Source organism: Heteronotia binoei, chromosome 7 (assembly GCF_032191835.1).
Source record: "Heteronotia binoei isolate CCM8104 ecotype False Entrance Well chromosome 7, APGP_CSIRO_Hbin_v1, whole genome shotgun sequence".
NCBI lineage: Eukaryota > Metazoa > Chordata > Lepidosauria > Squamata > Gekkonidae > Heteronotia > Heteronotia binoei.
The window spans coordinates 71,283,246-71,304,470 of record NC_083229.1 but is presented as its reverse complement, the minus strand read 5'-3'; the positions used below and the strand labels follow the sequence as shown (position 1 = coordinate 71,304,470).

Below are 21,225 nucleotides of genomic sequence, written 5' to 3'. Positions count from 1 at the left end.
CACTGCCAATAGTTTTTTTGCTTTATGTTTGTTCCTCATCTCTAAACACTGTTATTCCTTGTGTATGTTTTAATGTCCTTTTATGTTTTACTCTTCCCTTATAAATAAAACCATTTCTAATTTTGTAAAGTTTGTTTTGGTGTTTGTAGGCCAGCCACTATTTAAAGAGCCTATCAGACCATAAGAACCCAGTTTCTCTTAAAGATAGAGGTTCAATTTTAAATTAACATCAATTTGTCCTTCCTCTCCCCTCCAAGGAGTGGGGGCATAGCCCAAACCCCCTCGACCTGTTTGACAAACATGCAGGGGAGGGGAGGGGGAGAACAAAGATTTACATTGAAGACTCCCCCCCCCCCCCACAAGAGGCTCTACATTTTCTTCTCTTTGCTCACTTCAAACCACCTTTATTATTCGTCCTGGATTAAAGCATTGTCTGGGATATTGCAGAAGAAAGGTTCTGTTCTTCACCTCCTCATCACCTCCCAACCGGCAAACATTAACCAGAACTAGACAATTTTCAATGCTATATTTAAGTCTCATGATTACTACTAGAGCTGTTTTAATACGAACAAAACCAGAATCAAACTGGTCCAGCAATGTTCAGACACACAACAAGGAGCAACCGCTTGTTTAACTGGTAGATGTGAGAAATAAATTGTTCCAATAAGGGGGTGATTTCTGCAAATTCCCCACTTTGCTGTCCCCTATTGTTCCTTGAGATCCACTAGTCCTCAGAAGCATGATGGGGGGCTGCAAGGGGAGGGTAGAAGATGGAAAGTTCACTTTACTTGTATTAAGATCTAGCCCTCGATAATATGTCTCCTAAAAATGGTCCTTTGATCTGCTGATATGACACATGCATTTTAGTTACTTCAAAACATTTTATAACTTTTCTTTACCCTGCAAAAATACTAAAGCCAAGTTACAGTTTTACCTGAGATTGCAAGATGCAGTGAAGCAGACCAACCCTGTGCAGCTGTTTGCATGCAGACAGAATGGCACCAAGTCTAATATGATCCAAACGAGCATCTGGATTATACAGCTCAACACCATAAAACTCCTCGATACTAACAAAACAAGCATGAATAAAATAAGGACTGTGTTGTTATAATATTTATGTCACATCAACAAAAGGTTTGTGCTTCTACTTAGAAAAAACAAGATTTATTCCAGGAGACAGCCTACCTTTCTGGAGTAATTACTTTCTTTATACTAGTCTCTAAAGATTCTTTGTAGGGAGATCTCATCAAAGCTTTTACAAGTCTTATGCAGATATCTGGGAGCTTCTCCATGACTTGTACATCAGCTGTGTTAAAGCCTATGCTTTTAGGATCACACACTGTTCTTACAGTGAGTTCTATCAGATTTTTGTTAAGCAGCTCTCTCTCCAGAAGCTAGAGAAGATAAGACTGAAGTCAGACAATCCAAGCATTTTCACATTTTTCCATTAAAATCTAATGAACAGTAGAGAATGCTATACAAACTACCTGTAATATTACATATATCTGTATCTTACACACAAAGATATATATATTCACAGAAGTTTACATTAGCAAACACACACACACTATTCATGTAATAGAATCACGGAAGGTACCTTACAAGCCAACTAGTCAAATCCTCCTGTCATTTGACTATTAGCAGAACATTCCTAATGGGAAGAGCAGTTCAACAATGGAGCCAATTAGCTAAGAGGAGGTGCTCCCTCACTGAAGGTCTTTACACAGAGGAATGGCAACCACCTGTCAGAGGTGCTGTAGCTTGGGAATCCTGCAATACTCAATAGCCTATACAGCTCCTTGCAACTCTAACACTATAAATAACTGATAAGAAAATGGTTAAAGAAATCTGGTATAGGAAAATCAGTCCTCCTTTTTAAAAAGTACTAACTTCAATAAGTGTCCACATAAAATCTTTGCGAAAGGCAACACACTCCATTTAACTACTAATTATTACCACAGAACAGAACCTGCTGCTCATTCACCAATGCAATGCCAGTGCAACTGCAGAGGTCATATTACACACACAGAGCAGTGGATGGGATCCTAAGACCTGCTTAAGCTCATACAAAGGTCCCTAACCCAGTGAATGGTTGGACAATCCATGTAATACTATTTATTAGGCCCAAACCCAATGCTGTTTACTACCTCTTGCCTGGAGTAAATTTCTGACTTGGGAGTAAATTTAAGACATCTCTGTTTGAATCTGCATCTAACACACAATGCAGGCCCAACAGGATTTAACACCTTTTCTTTTGCCAAAGCTCCTATTAAATATTCCAGAAGAAGAGTTTGGGTGACTTTGAAAGCTTATGTACTGTCAATAAAAAGCATTACATGGAATGTGTTCTTGGTTTGGATTTTAACTTTTGGACCTACAACTTTTGACAGACCCAAGCCTACCTTCCAGAAATCTTGTTGACAGGTCTCCAAAATCATGCTAACGAAAACCATAATGCGAACTATAATTGTGCACTTGCTGTAATTGTAATCTTCTTTTTCTTGTGGGCTGAAAACGTTGTCTTTTGGCACATTGTTAAAACACTGTTCTGCACCAGACACATCATGCAAGGCAATTTTTTCAAGGAAGAACGCCAATGATGTCATGAATGAGGATTCAGTATTTGTAGCTTCAAAGAATTAAACAACATTAAACAGTTGGAATATAAAATATAGTGCTATATTATCCTGTTAATTATATACACTATGTAGAAGAAATAATTTTTCTAACCCCCCCCCCAAACCAACCTGGAATTATTCCTTACTTAGTTTCACCTCTAATACCATATTAGTTTGTCAAGAGTTATATTGTACTTTGAATATAGGGAGTCACATTTATTAAATAAATATTCTATTCGGAAGTATTCTATAAACAGAGAAATAAATAGACCTCTGCAATAAACAGGGAAAAGTTCATAGTTTCATTTTAAAAAACCTTTCTTGAATATTGCCCATAGTGGCTAACAATGCAGATTAAATAGTTTGTGGAGAAAAGAACAGGTAATATAGTGAAGGACAAATGAAAGTAATACGGCAGTAAGAAATGAGGAAGACCCCCAAATGTGATGGACTGACTCAAATAAAGCCATAGCCTTCAGTTTACAAGACGTGAGTCAGGCTGCTAATGATAGGACATTTGAGAGATCATTAATTCAAAGGATTACCTTAAGTCAGAAACAACTTGATGACATTTAATACACATAAACAGTTTTTTAGGAACTGCCTATAGGAGAGAAAAGCAAGTGCTGAAGTCTTCCAGAATGATCTGTAAAGACCGGTAAATTATCTGAACATCTCAGCAGGAAAGCACAATATGATAGGATAGAAAGCTTCTTAGCAGCAGGCTGCTATCGGACTGATCCAGTCCATGGGCCACATGTTTGATATCCCTGCTTTTATAAGTCTTAATATCTTGTGGCTTTTTCTTTTGCTTGGAAGTTACAGATGTTCCTTTGGAGGCACATTCCCTTAAATTACATCTTGTCCTTGTCTGGATTTCATTTTTTATAAAGCTTCTAAATCCTTTTTCATTCAAGCAAAAACATGCAAGATTTTTTCCCCACTAGATTGCCTTGAAGCCCCCATAGAGTCACCATAAGTCAAGCTTGAACTGAAGGCAAACAAAAGGGCTGAAGAGAGCATAACTCTGTTAGACTTTAAAACCTACAGTGTTTCACTATAGAAAAGGTGGGGACAGAGAAATGCTTCTGTTGCATCCTGGAGGCTTGTGATTACAAGTATCCTGGATGAAATGGTAAGTCCTTGCAAACACAAGGCCCCATTGCACAATGGGGAAAAATCTATTTCCTCTCAGGTGCATGCAATCACAAGCCCCACCCCCCACCCCAAAAATCTTATCCAAAGCAGACACAGCTGCCTCTCACCCACCATCAATCACCACAGCTGCCTCTTTCACTTCTGCCTCAATCTACAGCAGGGGTGTCAAACGTACAGCTTGCAGGCCAAACTGGTCCGCCCAGGGCTTCAATCAGGCCCGCAGGGCTCTTTTCTCCCTCCTTCTGTCCTCACCTTGTGAAACTCTGAGGCTGCAATGACCTTCCCAGTCCCTTCTGCCTTCTCTTTGCAGAGGCTAAAGCTGAAAGCAAAGCTGCAAAGAAAATGTGGAATGGATTTCCCACGCAGGTTTATGGACAGAGCAAAGGTGAACAGAAAATCCATTCCAAGTTTTCCTTGCAACTTTGTCTAAGTGTTTCAGTAGAGAGGAACTTCCCAGCATTCCTACAGCTACAGCCAGCTAAAGCTACCTCGAATTGTGTCATTGCAAACCAAGCATTGATGCCTTGAGCCAGCTTTGTCTCTTCTCCATGGAGTAAAAACTAGTGCCTAGTGAGTACTCTAACATGTGAACTCAGTCAAAGAGGGATATGACACTGGAGAGCCATTGCTAACCTGAGTAGATCGGGGGGGGGGGGGGGGAGGAGGGAGGAGAGAGAAGCTTGCAATGCCTTGCCATTTCATGTTTTCCCAAGCTGAGAGCATTTTATTTTTTAAAGTTTCTGCTGTGATCTTTGTGCATTTTCTTGATGGCTTATTTTTAAAACTGCACTGCAAAATCCCACTATCCCCCCTTTCTGTTTTAAACAAAATATTGCAAGAGCTTTAAGCATGTTTATATTTTAATTTAAAAATCGATATATTTAATCGTGTTGGTCTAAATCCTGTATAAAGTCTGAATCTCTGCTATCTGGCATAACATTTTAGGACATGCGTGGCTCGGCCCCACAAAGTCCCATTTATGTCAGATCCAGCCCTCCTAACAAATGAGTTTGACACCCCCGATCTACAGCATCTGCATGTGATGTCACCCCGAGCTTTATGCAGGTCGGTAAGCCAATATAACCGCAGTATTCATTTAAAAGATACAGAACATCAAATCAAAAAAGGTTTTCTGACATTTACAATTCTGCATTTTGGTACAACAGACTTAGGAAGGTAGCCGCCCTGAGCCTACTTCGGTGGGGAGGGCTGGATATAAATATGAAAAATAAAAAATAAATAAGTTGATTCACCTAGTATTTGTCTTGGTTTGATCATTCCTTGCTCAATAAAAGTATTGTAGCAGTCCAAAGCGGCCAGAAGCATATCCATCCACTGTACAACAGCTCGTAAATTAAAATTATCTTGTAAACCAGAGAGAGTTGGATGAGACAAGATTCCAGACACACTTTTACCCTCATTGCCACCTCCTTCAAACTTCTTTATGAGAAAAGGGATTTCATGTTTCTGAAGGATATCATCCAGCCAAAAAGATGGAGACTTGTTTCCTGACAGAGAAACACAAAAAGTCAACATTTTTTTCATAATATGGCAGTGGCACAAACAATGTACTAGGAGTCAAGAAAACAATGTGCCCCCCCCCCCCCAGGGAACAGCAGGTCATCGTGACTGACTTCCATAGTCAGCAGAGACTCACCAGATGCAATCTTGTTCCTTAACTGCCTCTTTATGGGTGCAAGTCAAGTCCACACGGGCTTTCTCACAAGCACAGTTCCTTCACCTGCCCATTTCTGCCCTTCAAACCTTGGGAGCCTGAGCTATGCTTCTGCCTTGGAGCAGTTCCACCAAGCCTGTCCCAATTTGGTAGCCTTATCTTGCTCCAGGCTCCTCCCTTGGGTTCCTCTTTCTTCCTCCTTTGAAAATCCTCAGCTTTACTCAGGCAGATTGCTTTCTTGACCTCCCTTCAAGCTCTGCCCCTCCCTTCTCAGAGCCTTCTTGCTCTTAAGCCCTTTCCTTGCTTTGTCCCACTCCAGCTGAGTTTGCATAAGGTTGTTACTGTCATCTTGTGAGGTGCCCTGCCCTATCCTGGAGCATATGTTGCCTTTATACGCCGCCCTATCCCACAAGAATTTTCCTGGCAAGATAAGACCAACTTCAGAGGATGGTGTAAGAATGCTTAAATAATAATTTTGGCAGCCATTTTATCTACCACCTAACAGAGATTTTAAGTTGCTGCACACAAATAAGATGATGAATGTCCAATGAATTTAGTAGGATATAAAATTCTTTGTGTCCAGGTTTGAAATCTTAATATTTAACGATCACTATATTTTTTTTCTGAAGAATGCATTTGCTTCCAATATATTAAAAATGTGCATGTATGTTGATGGAAGATTGAAGATGAGAAAATCAGTGGCTTGCCTTAAGTCACTTACTGAAGTCATGGCAGAGGTGCAATTTGAACAATGGCTTCCTTCCCCATAGAACAGTCTCTTAACCCCTATGACACATCAACAGGAATACTACCTATGCAATATACAAACCTGGTACCAATGGAATAAATTCAAAGAAAAGTTCCATAGCTTTATGCCGACACTCCGTTTGGGGTCGTCCACATTGCAGAAAAAGCCACATGACTATATCCTCTAAACATACGGATTTAGAAGGTGGAAATCCCCTATATGACGGTAACAGTAGAATATTAGCTGATGTTATTAACTGAATCCACACTAACAATTAGTTACTTAAATACTACTAAAATTTAAATGCAACAATAATAATTCCAAGTGTCTAGTAAGATGACAATTAATCCACATGTATGACAACAATCCATTCAAGCTGTACTCCAAGTCTCTACCATTTAATATTTCTTGTGCAGGATATATCACACTTCTTTTCTTTCCCTCCACTACATGCAAAACAAAACTGTAGATGACCAGTACCTTCTTCCATTTCTCAACCCCTGTCCAAATCAAATAGTATTGTCCCTATCTTCCTTACTAGTAATGGTATACAAAGACCTTTTTGTAGGTTTGCCTACAATAGGTTTGACAGAAAAAATTATTAACAACTGTTAGTTCTTTGCCCCCACCTCCCCAGTTCTAGGAGAAGTAGGAAGTTCTCTCTCACCAGCAAGTAAGCTAGGGACCAAGTAAGATGTTTCGTAGGCCACTCAGACAGGGAGCCATGACTCCACCTACTACTCAAGCTTCCCAGGTCCCAGGGCCTTGCTCTGCCCAGCTGGACTTCTCTCACTAGCTGGCTTGGTAGGAAGGGGAGAGGTAAGTTCGCTGCCACCACCTGGCCTCCCTGTTGGGGTCCTGGCAGTTGGGAAAGGCTGGCTGCTCTGCAAGAGCTGAAGAGCAATGGGTCCCTCACAGACCCACCACCCTCAATGTCGCCAATGCAATGATGTCACCTCTGGGTGACATCAGAGCCTCGAGAGCATCCCTGCCTAATCCCAGAATGCCCCCTAAATCACCCCGCTGACAAAATGAAAGGATCTGGTAACCCTAGCAACTTCTACTACACTAAACATGGAAGCCCTTTTAGGATGATAGTATGAAGAAAATTCTTGACTTCAGTGGTGTTCACTCCCAATTAAGTGCACACAGGACTACAGCCTTTTGCCAGGGTGTGTTTTCAAAAAAGCATATGAGGGAGCAGGCATGCATTTTAAATGCTGTGTGACTGTTTCCCAATGAAACTGTGCTTCTTAGAACTCTGAACAGCTTACTAACCGAGGTAACCGCCGCTGGCTTTCTTTGTTCAAAGTAGATGCTTTGTGCTTAATTATTCGCTTCAGATGATCAACAGCATCACAACACTGCTGGGTAGTACCTGTTTTCAAATTGTAAAGGTATGTATATTAACAGGTCTCAAATAATTTTTTTAAGAATCAGGGCTGTTTCTGCTCCCGTACACAATACTGAAAACTTACCAGATGAAAAGCAAATGTATGCCTAAAATACACAATAATGAGGCAAAAAAAGTTAACTTGCAAAACAAATCCTCTACACACAAGGTATCAGAACCAGCCAATCAGCTACCGACTTAAATTGGAGAAAACATTACTTAGACTCATTTCGACCTCACTTCTGAGCCAGTTTCAAAGGAGAGACACAGGAGGAGCATAACCTCCCTCTCAGCACTTTTGATACTATCAACCATAGTATACTTCTGGCATGGATGTCTAGGACACCCAGCTACAGTTGTTCTATGGTCCCAGGAGACTACCTTAGGTAATATATTATTTTATTTATTTAATTTCTAGCTGCCCTGTGAACAGCTCATTGTTGGGAGGTTCTTTACTTAATTAGAAAAAGAATATGTTGCATCTTCAGAGATCTGCTAATTTTGAAATTTTATTTAAATCTGCAAGTTGGATGGAAAGACGTTTTTAGGGCTTAACTTTTTATTGCTGAACTGTTGTCATTTCATTCAAATTTATTACTGCCAATGATTCTGCTATTTTGTTTTTCTGTTTTATGATTTCAATTAAGTAAGCCACCTCTAAAGGCTTGTGCTGTGATGCAGAATCAAAATTTTTTAAATCGAGTCTGTTTAAAACAAAATGTCCTTCCTAATGCAAGTGCCAATCTTCCAACATGTTTCTACAGCACAACAATTTTTATCTAAATGTAGATATCTGAAATGGTTCAAATCTGAAACAATTTAACATGAAATCCAAAAACATTTGGAAGCACTAAGTGTAAGCTTTACCCAACAATTTTTTTAAAAGTTTTAGTTAAACATGCACCCAAAGATTTCTCATCTCCATGTGTCAAGGCCAGACTTTCCAAGTACACAACCAGTGCTTCAAAGACAAACTGGTCCACCAGAGCATTCTCTTCCCTATGAAACAAGAGAAAAATAATTAAATAAGGATTTGATTATTTTCTGGAAAACTGGACTTTAAAATACTTCCAATATAAAACAAGAGCGCATATTTTTTTACATTGTCTAAGACATTTTTATACATAGAGTGCAAATTCTGAGGAGTGGAAGAGTGTAGCAGACATGTATATTGCATGTTACAATACCACATCTACTGATATTGAACAGATTTTAATTCATGTAACACCGCTGCCCTAAGGGGAATCTTCTCCATGTGCTGATCCCTGTATATATTAACCTAAATAATTCCTTCCAATTATGGCATACCACTAGCTGGGTTATAGTAAATAAATCAGCACTCCAGAAAGTCTTGCAATATAATCCCTGCAAGAATATTTCAAATAAATGAATATATTATAGGGAAGATTTTAAAAATCCGGCTAACAAACTAGTAAAGGCTTCCAAAACAAAAATGATTCATTATTCCTCCAGCAAAAGCCCATCCCACCTGTTTCATCTAGTTGTGGCCCTTTCTTGTCCTCAGCGAAAAGAGAACTTGGGGGTCTAAAGCTAGATATTAGCTCACAAAGAAGAGCTGTTAATTGGTCTATATCATATATTCTTTAAATTATGAGAACCATAAGTTGCAGTAGTCAGTACACTGCATGTAAAGCACCAATATCCCTGTGATATATTTTATCCTGCTTAGAAACAGCACAGCTTTGTCTCTCACCTAAATTCTTTGTAGATGTTGTTAAAAGCAAGTGCAGCTCCTAACCGCTTAAAAGCACTGGGATGGAGAGCAAAGCTGTACAGCCTTTTGAAGAGAGACTTGGTGTTCACGGGACTTCTCTCCTGCTGCTGTGGCGTTGTCTGTTTGATGGACCATTTCAAAAATTCTCGGACACAACGACCACAGAAGTCCCTCAGTGAGCTGTCCACAGGATCCACTATCCCATCCTGAAAGAAAAAGCAAACTTGGTTCGCTATTGGTAAAACTCTATGAAAAGTTATACTCTTCTAATCCCATTGACTTCAACAGATTTTGAAGAGTGTAACTCTACTTCAAATTGCACTATATAAGATTCTTTTGTGTTCAACTTCAGATGCCAGGAATTGGATGTGAATGTTTTTGTCACTGCATAAGGTATAAGAAAGAATGGTTTGATAAGGAGAAACAGCTGAGAAAATACTCTTCCACACACTCTTCCATTTGTATGTTGTGCATTTTCCAGACTGTTTTAAACAGTCAGCCTACCCTGTGGTTCAAGCAACTGGCCTAAATTTTATTCACAGTTTACTGGAAACAGCTAAAAGCATTGTCACCTCTATTCTGCATTTCTAAATAAGGATCCATTTTTTAAAAAATCATGGCATACAGATATTTTAAACAGTTAATAATTTTGCTGGCTTTATAAAATATGATAAATTGAAAATGGTCAAAATGAAATAGTGGTGAGTGAGGAGACTATCCAACCCCAACTGAAAATGAAACAATATATGCTAACAGTGATAAATAAATTTGATTTTTCAGTGACCAAAAAGGATATGGATATGCAAAGAGGCTATACATTTTTGGAAAAAACATTTTAATTTTAAAAATGACTTCACTGATATATCAGTTACCTACCAAAATAGCTTCAAGTAATGTCACAGTGTCTTGACTTTCAAATTTTTTGTTGGTGGTAAACCAGTGAATTAACTCCATAACCAGAGGTTCATAGAGTTGCCTTGTGACCTAAAGAAAAAATATGAAATAGTACTGAATTATGTTTTAGCTTAGCATTAATAACGCAACAATAAGATCATAAGAGCACTGTCAGATCAGACCAGTGATTTACCTAGACCAGCATCTGGTTTTACACAGTGGCTAATCAGATCTCCCAAAAGACTCAGAAGTATGCAGGCTCAAGTCTCCTCTTGTCGTTAACCCTTAGCAGTTGGTATTCAGAAGTATACTACCTCCACACGTGGAGAATCCATTTAACTGTCACTGATGTTCCTATCCTCCCTAAAATTCACTAGTCCCCTTTTAAAGCCACCTGTGGTAGCATCATGACATCCTGTGATAGCATGTTCCACTAAGTAAATGACATACTGCACAAGGTAGTACTTTCTGTCTTGACTGGGTGCTCCCAAAGGGAAGGGAAAGAAACAAGTTCTTCCTATCTACTTTCTCCACTCCATGCATAATTTTATAAATCCCTAAGATACACTCTCTTTGTCATCTTTTTTACTGAAGTAAAAAGCACTAAACTCTTTAGTCCTCATATCTTTATTAATTCACATATTAAATCCACCCCACTCTACTAATGTGAGACATTTAGTACTGAACTACTTGTAGCATATTAATATTGAAGTAACAGCAAATAAACCTTTAAAAACAAATTTTAAAAACAGCTGCATTGCCAAATTTTTCTGACAAATTAACAAATGTGTGTGGGGCTATGCTCTAAGCTTTGTAGCACAGCTTCCCCTTCGATCCTTTTCCATGGATCCTAAGATATAAAAATATGGGTGTCCCCAATAAGCCAAAATCCAAGACAACCAAAGTAATCACAAAACCTTTTTTTTTTTTGTTATTATTTTTCAAGCAGCTAGCCACTCAAACCAATTCAAGCAACAGAACTGAATTTACTTGCCTGGTCTACATCACAGGCAAGTCGAAGCAATATAGGAAATGTACGCTTATACAGATGAGACATTGGCTGGGAGACTTCTTGTCCTTCAGGTATTTGAGACGCCTTCCCCAGCATGTACATAACTATGCTATGTAAAAGTTCACAGGCTGCAACCTAAGGAAAAAACTGCTTTGGTTAAATAGCTACTCACATATATGTGGATGGAAATAGCACACCTGATCTCAGGAAGAATTTCCAACCTTTTATAAAATTATTCCAAATAATCTGAGAGAACTCCTATTAACACTTCTTTGACCCCACATTATGACCCCAATATAAGAAAATGCATTTGCTTCATTAGACAAAAAAATTCATTAGAAAAAACAAAAACAACTTCCTCCCCACCTCTTCCAGCAAAGCAGAGCAGGACTCAGTGGTTTGTAGCGCAGAACATTTGTGGCTCTGTGCTCAAAATAAATTTCCTGCCCTCCCTTTCTACAGTTCCTACACTATTTAACCACTGCACACAACCATTACTCGAATTTTCTTTACAGTATCTGAATTAAAAGTTTTGGTTCAATACCAAGAAAATGGAGAAAAGCAGTACCTTTGTCTGTCTGTCACTAGCAGAAAGAGCCAATTCAGTGACACGAGGCAAGAATAAATCCAAGTAGATAAGAGGTTTCATATCAGCAAATGGTACTGCAAAGCTCAGACGCTTCTCTGTGTCCCAAGTGACAAATTTCTTCATTCTCTCCTCTGCAGAAGCAGCTACCATATTTGGAAGACACAAAAAGTTACGTTAAATTGATAACTAAATTTTTAAATCCAACCTTGCTAGTGAGGCATTTCATAACGAAACATCCTTATCTATATAATTATGAGACTGGGCTGTGTCAGAGTATTAAAAAATTTACAGTGAAGAAATCCTATACAAAATTACTTAAACTAGATCAACTCTGTGTAGAAATGAACTTTTTATGCACCTATGTGAGCAATTATTGTTTCCCTTACTGTAGAATAACCAGTAACAACACAACAGAATAATACTTCAAATTTTTCCACAGTAGCATACTGAGTGAAGAAGTCCATTTGCAGGATTTAGTCCTACACAATTTCTGTAACTGAAATGTATAAGTTCAAAAGCACTCAATATGTTCAAGTTGCCTAACCTGGACAGTCCAGGCTAGACTGATCTTGGTAGATCTTGGCAGCTAAGCAGTGTGGACCCTGGCTAATATTTGGATGTTGTTGTTGTTCAGTTGCACAGTCGAGTCCGACTCTTTGCGACCCCATGGACAAAGTCACGCCAGGCCCTCCTGTCTTCCACCATTTGGATAAGAGATCACCAAATAATACCAGGGTCATGAGGCAGGCAATGGCAAACCACCTCTGAAAATATTTTGCCTTGAAAACCCCAAGAAGCTGCCGTAAAAGTCAGCTGTAACTTGACAGCAAAAACAACAATAATATTTGGGTTATTACCTGCCTTCCTGAAGTGCTTGAAGGGCGTATAGATATAGAAATTAAGCAGAACATAAAACCAACCAAAATTCTTGAGTACTAAACCAAAAGCAGCAGCAGGTAAATTAGCAAAAAGAAGGTTTATCCTGCCCCCATAATGATTCCAATTAGAACACGGTCATTAATTCTAACCTGTGTTTGATTTTTTTAAGGAAAAAAAAATACTGGGAGCCCCATTCACACAACTCCCAGAGTCATGTGTAGATCTTAATATTAGTCATTCCACAAGCTCTGATCAGAACTGAAAGCAAATCATTTGTACACTCAACTATGTTTTGAGCAATACTAAAAGAGAAACCAAATGCACAAGTTCCAGGAACCTGGCCAGTCTCCAAAATAACACAAAATGGCAAGCACAGGAGAAAATAAACCACTATCTTGCCATGTACTGCCCAGTGTGGGACTGCACAGAGACCACGATGAAGATCTTTAGGTTATATCCTGTGGAGGATTTCCACAAAAGGAAGGAGAGGAAATTTTTGCTAAACTACCCCACCTGACTCCCCTTTTATTTTTGCTCCTGGGGTGCCCATGTCCGTAAGGAGAAACATGGGCTGTGATCACACACACTAAATAAGGCACCTTCGATCCACTTTCCAACTGGATTTTACTATGTGAACCTGCAAAATCCAGTTGGAAAGTGGATTGAAAGTGCATCATTTAGTGTGTGTGATCACAGCCATGGTGGAGCATTTGAGGCTGCTGCAGGGGAACAGCAAGGAATGCTGTGAAGACAAGATGGTTCTAGCCACATTCCCCTCTCATGCATCAGTGGGCACAGAAACTGATGTCTTGAAATGAGCTGGCATAGTTTTATAAATTTAAAGACAGATTTTTAAGCCTCACCTGTAAGCAAATTCCTATTGATCTGTCCTCCCAAAGATCCAAGAAGGCGTACTACTCTCATTCTAATGGCTTCCAGTGAATGATCCTCTTCCTATACAAAAATATAATTCCAAAAAATGAAGAACTCATGTACAAAAGAAGGAATGCCTATTTAAGTTGTCTTTTGTTTAAAAGCTTTCTGCATGCAGAGTTTACAAAGCAAGAAGGAAAAATTAAGAATTTCTTGTTCAGAATTCTACAGGACATTATTTCTAACAAGTGATAAGGGCTTCCCCCCCCCAAAAAAAAAATTGAATTGCAACATTTTCCAGAATATTTTATGCCCTAAATAGTGTGATCTGATTTTGCATGATCACTTTGATTTATATTTATAACACAAAATTTAAGAATTAATTTTATGTCCCAACAGTAAAAAATACTTGAAATGAAATATTTGATTAGGAACAAATAAAGCAAATGAGGTTCAAATGTTATATTCAAACAAATTAAGAGCTTTAAGTAGAATTTATTAGGGTTGGAAAAATATATGTAAAATTTAAAACATGTACTTCCCTTGAATTGTTTCATATTTAGATATTTATACTCTGCTTTTCTTCCCAATGGGGGCCCAAAAACAGGTTGCAACATTATTCTCTTCTCCATTTCATTATCACAACATCCATCCTGTAAGGATGGGTAGGGTGGAAAAGGGTGACTGGCCCAAATTAGACTGCAAGCTTCCATTGCAGAGTGGGGAATCAAACCCACATCTCCCAGATTCTAATTCAGTGAAAGCACTGAAAACTGCTGACACACTAATTTTAGCTCATTAAAATAACTGTGAATGATACACTGTGGTTATACAAAACATCATCTACTTATCGTATTTTATTTTCTTCAATTTTATGTATAACTTAATAACTTGAATTCAATTCTGTCTTCCAAAAAGGGGAACCTATTAGCTACGATGGCTAAACAGAACCCTACAGTACTCAGAGGCAATTTTCATGTGAATATGAGAAGCTGGAATTCTAGAATATGGGGGAAGAGTACTGCTTTCATGCGCTGTTGTGGGCTTCCTGAAGGTACCTCTCTGGTACTATTCAGAAACGGAATTAGAAAAAATTGCCCCTTAGTCTGATCCAGGAAGGCTGCTCATAAATTATTATAGTGACAATTCATCCAGTCTTGAAGTTAATTACATCCACATAGTGGTGTTGAATCCTACATGTTTCTGGATGGTGCACTGTACTTATTCATTCTTCCTACCCTGATCATATTATGGCTTAGAACTTAATTTCCCTTACATTATTTTGGAAATCATGTACAATAACATTTAAAATACACTGCTGAGCAGATGTCTATGACAAAAGCTGGGGGAAGGTGGTTTATTAAAAAAAATAATAAATTTTATTATCCCAAAGCTAACAAAGTGTAGATTTACATGCTTAATAGCTGATTATGGTTTCAGAGGGTAGCCATGCTCGTCTGCAGCAGAAGAGCTAGATTTGAGTCCAATAGCATCTTAGGGAGACCAACAAGATTTTTAGGATATGCTTTTGAGAGTCAGCACTCTGTTAATCAGATCTGATGACAGGCGCTTTGACTCTCAAATGCTTAGACCCTGAACATCTTATTGGTGCTCCTGCACTCAAACCCAGCTGATCACAGTAAGGAATGACATGTTATCCAAATATCACATGAGAAAATATTCTACTGTGAAAAACACACTACGGGAACTACAAAGAAGCTTTACATTCAAAACTATTCATGATAAATCCAGACTGTGCTATGCATGTTCATCACTCAGGGTGTTTGGCTGCAAGCACATTACTTTCTTACACTAAAGATCCTCTTTTATGCATCATGCAACAAAGCACAGAATGATACTTGCATAACCACTTTTTTTGTGTCCTTCAGTTCAGAAGGTAATACTCTAAATAAGTACGAGAAAATTTTACCGATTCAAGTATCTTTGCTTTCTTCAGACGCTGTATCACTACTTTGTTATACCCCTTCTGGACAGCCTGTGAAAGTTTCTTCACTTCCCAATTGTTCTGAGAGTCATCTAATTTATAAGGAACAATTTATATTAATACCCATGTATATTTAAAGAAATACTTATCTGTACTTTCATAGTAATGCATACTTTTGTAATACAGTAGTAGTAGTAATAGCAGTCCTTTTTCAAAAGCCAGTGTTGAATGCAGAGACAAAAAACACGACTTTAGGATGGATGCCACTAACTTAAAGACAAGCTTATGTGACTTCAATGTTCCAATGAGAGGCACTGCAGCCCAGTTTCAAGATATATTTCAGCCTGCAAGAGAAAAACTGACCAAAACAACATATGACAATAACAATTCTAATGAATTGAGAATCACTGACTTTAAAGGTTGAAAAAGAGACCTTGACTGGGGTCCTGAGATGCTCAGGAGAAAGGTGGGCATATAAATACAAATATATAAATAAATGCATAAATGAATAACTACTGAACCAAACCAAAATTTGTGAATCACTGACAATACAGAATGAATGTATATTAATTTTCTATTATAGAATCAACTAAAAGCTATGAAAAAAGACACCAGTATAGATAAACTAACAATAAAGACACTCCAAAATGCAACAATTTCTGCAAATTGGTCTACCACAAATATATGAAAAATATTTCTTAAATACATAATTTCCAATTTTCTGTATTCATTTTTTAGCATGTACCTGTTGTTGTAGAAGTTTTCAAATAACCATCCACGCAAGGCAAGATATCTTTGTAATAAGGCTGCATTGTATATCTAGGAATGTGAGCTGACCAATCTTCCAGGGCATCCAGTGCCACATCAGCCATTGGTGTATAGCTGAGTCCCAGCTTAAAAGCATTCTATTCAGTGAGCATAAAGAAACCTGTTAGGTGTTTTGAAGCTCATCTTTGAATAGCAGACGTTTCTGGTGAAATGCCCTATTTTCCTGAAAGGAAAACTAATTTTTTTCACATGCGGTGTTAAGAAAAAGAGGGGGCTATCTTAAATTCACATCTAATAATAAAATCCTTTTGCGTATATCCTTTCCCCCCCCTGTAGAATCACCTTACATTCAGATTCATCTTCCTTTTGGGAAAATGCATATCTAATGCCTCACATTTTAAGTAAACCTGCTTCTGGAATAAACCACTTGTTGAGAATAGGGGCTAACAATTACTATATATTTGCCTATTAATTCACCCACTGGCCCAAAATAATGCAGACATTAAAGCTCACAATCTAAATATGCATCTTATAGGCTTCCTCAGGAGGTGGTGGGTTCTCCTTCCCTGGAGATTTTTAAACAGAGGCTAGATGGCCATCTGATAGCAATGAAGATCCTGTGAATTTAGGGGGAGGTATTTTTGAGTTTCCTGCATTGTGCAGGGGGTTAACTAGATGACCCTGGGGGAGTCCCTTCCAACTCTATGATTCTATATAGAAAAAGGACCAAAACCCACAAAATGGCTGCACTACTCATTCACCATGAGTTACCTGCAAAGCAGGAATATATGCCTTGATGTCCAGCATGATAATGTCATGTGGCAAGGAAAGCACAAAGATCAGACATGATGCTAAAAGTTCATCTTTGTACTGCTTCATCTTTGCTGTTACCTAATGTAAGAAATATGTAATATTAATACACAGTGTCAATGAACAACCTAAAATCAAATAATCCTGGAAAATACTACTTTGAAGATACATGAAGCTGTTTTCTACTGAGTCACACCATTGATCTATTGGGGTCAGCACTGTTTATGCTCACTGTCAATAGCTCTCCAGCACTCCACGTGACAGCCTTTTAACTGGTGATGCCAGGGACCTGACATCTACAACTGAGCCTCATCCTAAATTTTATTCTGTACAACAAAAAAGGCCAGGAGCTCTTGCTATATGGATTAAAACAGAAATTCTTATAATTCTTTCTTAGATCCAGGTTACATTAAAATCAACCAATTATTATATAAAAAGAGGTTGATAACTTGTATTTCAGCCGACATTACTAAGTAGAAGTAATCTGAGTGAGAAGTCATCTGATGCAAAGTCTGTGTGTTTGTATCTAAGTAATGTGATCTGTATAAAGCATAAGGTTTATGTTTGAAACTGTCTGGCAAAGTCACAAGTTTCTCTCTCATCCCTAACCTCAAGTCTCTTTCAATGCATATATTAAAATAAAGATCACAGAAAATGGATCACCTCTTTTCCAAATTTTGCAAATAATGCAAAGCAGGAACTCTTCTCAGGATTTTCAGGACACTTTTTTTTATTCTTTGGAGCAACACCCTATCAAACATAAGAATATGCAAAATGGTACAGATTTTGTCATACTTAAAAACTGTTTAAGTATTCTAATTTTTTACAAGAAGCTACCGGATAATGGGAGTACTCAGAACAAAGCAAAGTGCACCAAGTCATGCGCACATGATCCATACGACCTTGTAACATTTTTATAGTTACAAAATCTCTAGAAAACAACAGAAACCAGTTTCCAGAGGACTGTCTACAACAACTTACCCTAATAACTAATAAATGTAGTGTTTCGTGTTCATTTTGGATATCAGCTCTCACAGAACACCCAAATGTGGAGCGTTTGTTTTGTTTTTAATTTCTGGTATAGCATGATTTATGTACAGGGGCAACTTTACTCTTAGTAACATGACAGAATCACAATTATATTCACCACAAACATAAAGGAATGCAATGCTACTTTGAACACTTTAAAAAGAGATTCTTCTACTTATACATGATATCTTACCTCAAAATATTTTATTTTCTTAGCAATTTTCATTGCAATGGAAAGTAGCTTGTAGAATCCACTAATAAAAGGTGACTGCGTTGACTGTATAATCAGTTCATAACCAAAGGAATACACCCATGGTTCAAAATATTCAACATGCTTCTCTGGAAGGATCTCTCTGCAAAGAGTGAATATGGAAACCATTCTAAACAGACTAATGATAAACTGTAGCAGTTTTCAACCAGGAAATAATATGAAAATGATAGTAATGATGGAAAAAAAGCAGTTAATAGCAGAATTCAAATAACAGTACTATCACCATTTTATATTTAATGGTAAAGTAAATATATAAATTGGAAGGATGTGCAGCACTACTTCCTTTTCCCAAGAACCTCTGCCAAAACTCCATTTTGGCACTAACAGTTCAACCAGTTCTAAGCAGTCCCAGCCTGACAAATGGTACAAATGATACAAAAGCAACAGAAAGAGAAGAAAGCTAATAGTAGAGAAAGTATCATGGAATTGACAAAGAAAGAGAGTAAAGGAAGGCAAAGAAGGGAGAACAGACAGTCAGAGTGGAAAATGGCTGTTTGGTATACAGCCATGCTTGATCTAGTCTCTGTTACCACGTTCAAAATTTGAGCATCAGTGATATATATTTTGAACACACTAAATTCAAGATTAAAGAAAGTACCTTGATACAATTGAAACTATGCTTATTTACTGAACTGTTTCATGGATCAGTTTCTTTCATAAACTGCAGAAGAATCTGAAGCAAGTAAGGAGAGTTTGACTTGTCTAAAGAATAATGAAAGTACCAAATACTGTAAATACTCTTATTCATTATCATCATCACCACCACCTTCAATATTTCCCAAAACTTTCTCCCCACAAGAAAAAGAAACCCTCAAAGAAAAAATGAAAAACAAACAGAAAGTTTGCAGGTTTTCTGGGCTTACACATCTTGGTATAGTGGTTAAGTGCGCGGACTCTTATCTGAGAGAACCAAGTTTGATTCCCCACTCCTCTACTTGCATCTGCTGAGATGGCCTTGGGTCAGCCATAGCTTTCAATGAAGCTGTCCTTGAAAGGGCAGCTGCTGTAAAAGCAGTCTCAGCCCCACCTACCTCAAAGGGTGTTTGCTGTGGGGGGGGGGGCGGGAGGTAGAGGAGATTGTGATCACTCTGAGACTCTGAGATTCAGAGTATAGGGCGGGATATAAATCCAAAATCTTCTTCTTGAATACTGGTCTTTTTCATTTTCCTGACAAAGATCCATCAAGGAAAAACTTATATGTAAGAAAAGCAACTTCTCAAGTGTCCAGTCACCAACCTGCTGTACCTCACTGTACTGCTGTGCCATTCCAAGCATCTGCACAACACTACTCTTATCTGCTAGGAGATAGTGCTAATCCCCATTCCAAGTCACTACAAGTATTCTAACAATTTGAAAGTTCTGCTAGCTAATGAAGCATGAACATAAGAGCAGCTGCAAGTGATCAAACCTATTGTTCTAAGCAAGGCTCAAAAGCCAAAGCATAAATCAGCTTAGAGGGAATACTGGTAACCAGTAGAGGGAGTCACACTAACTCAGTGCACACTGTAGTATAATTTACAACTCTGATGCTTCCTTAAAACACACAAGAGTATATCATACCGGCAAATCTCTTTAGTTACCTCCCAGAACTTGTTACTGCTTTTGAACATAGAAATTCCCTTCAGTCAACATGGCTAATAGCCACTGGTAAGCTATCACTCATGACTTTGCCTAATCTCTTTTTAAATTGACCATGTCTACAATACACCTTATGCCAGTGAATCCTACAAGTGAATTGCTATCTGAGTGAAGAAGTAATTAGTCCTCAGGGCCACACAGTCACCAGTTCCTAGATAAAATTGAGGCTTAGCAGAGTTTGGCTACCTCTGTAACAAGCAATGTTCCCTCTAAACTGCAATCTTGTGAGAAAAAATTCTACTTGGTGAGCTACTGTCATTAAAGTTGTGAGCTACTGCATAAATAAGTGTGCTCTGGGGTCATCCTTCCTGAGCTAAGACAAAAATGTATGCGCTGGAAGCTAGAAAACTGTGAGCTAGCTCATGCTAACTCAGCTTAGAGAGAACACTGGTAACCAGTAAAGGGAGTCACACTAACTCAGTGCACACTGTAGTGTAATTTACAACTCTGATGCTTCCTTAAAACACACAAGAGTATATCATACCTGCAAAACTCTACTAGGTTGATTAATGCTGTAAAATCTTTAGGCTTGGTAGGATGAAGGTTTGCAGCTGGATCAGAAGTAGGAATTGTGAGATCACTGTCAGCTTTATTTGCATCCTGCAAGGTGTGCAAATCAAGATAACAAATATATTTTAGTTGGCAACAAAAATGCATTGCTTTCTAGTTCTGTAGGTGCACTGTGCAATAGGAATGGGCACGAACTGAATTATGAACCAGATATCACCATGAACCAGGCCAGTTTGTGATTCATGAACCTGCTGGTTTGAAATCTGCCCACAAACCACCATGGTTTTTGCAGTGGCTTGTTCGATTCATGGCCATCTCCAGAGTCATACCACCTTGGTGCAACTCAGGGAGCAAGGGGGAGGCATTTAAAAACCCTCCTTTCACTCTGCAAAGTCACAAAGCCTCTGCATTTAAAAATCCTCCCTTCACTCTGCAGAATCATAAATCCTCAGCAAATTGCCTTCCTTTCACTCCTGGAAGCATGCTACCACTGTGGTGTAACTTGAGGGGGGGGGGCAAGGCATTTAAAAATACCCCTCCTTCTGTGGAGTTGCACCATCTCAGCAGCATGCCTCTGTAATGGAACAGAAGGCAAAGTGCCTTCCCTCCACTCCTAGAACCGTGCTGCCACTGTGACATGACTTGGGGAGGGAAGGCGAGGCATTTAAAAATGCTCCCTT

At 38.5% G+C, this 21,225-nt stretch overlaps 1 protein-coding gene across 1 annotated transcript in view; it reads right to left on the bottom strand.

Moving 5' to 3' along the window:
• Positions 1 to 21,225, bottom strand: part of PRKDC (protein kinase, DNA-activated, catalytic subunit) — a 134,327-nt gene that overhangs the window by 92,646 nt on the left and 20,456 nt on the right. The window contains exons 17-34 of the mRNA XM_060243827.1: positions 20,520 to 20,635; positions 18,320 to 18,479; positions 17,761 to 17,847; positions 17,059 to 17,178; positions 16,265 to 16,424; positions 15,505 to 15,611; positions 13,565 to 13,655; positions 11,802 to 11,965; positions 11,216 to 11,368; positions 10,204 to 10,311; positions 9,307 to 9,533; positions 8,497 to 8,591; positions 7,478 to 7,577; positions 6,281 to 6,414; positions 5,030 to 5,284; positions 2,403 to 2,629; positions 1,186 to 1,394; positions 935 to 1,067 (exon numbers count right to left, since the gene is read on the bottom strand). Coding sequence (XP_060099810.1) covers positions 935 to 1,067; positions 1,186 to 1,394; positions 2,403 to 2,629; positions 5,030 to 5,284; positions 6,281 to 6,414; positions 7,478 to 7,577; positions 8,497 to 8,591; positions 9,307 to 9,533; positions 10,204 to 10,311; positions 11,216 to 11,368; positions 11,802 to 11,965; positions 13,565 to 13,655; positions 15,505 to 15,611; positions 16,265 to 16,424; positions 17,059 to 17,178; positions 17,761 to 17,847; positions 18,320 to 18,479; positions 20,520 to 20,635 — 2,646 coding nt within the window. The remainder of the gene's footprint in view (positions 1 to 934; positions 1,068 to 1,185; positions 1,395 to 2,402; positions 2,630 to 5,029; positions 5,285 to 6,280; positions 6,415 to 7,477; positions 7,578 to 8,496; positions 8,592 to 9,306; positions 9,534 to 10,203; positions 10,312 to 11,215; positions 11,369 to 11,801; positions 11,966 to 13,564; positions 13,656 to 15,504; positions 15,612 to 16,264; positions 16,425 to 17,058; positions 17,179 to 17,760; positions 17,848 to 18,319; positions 18,480 to 20,519; positions 20,636 to 21,225) is intronic.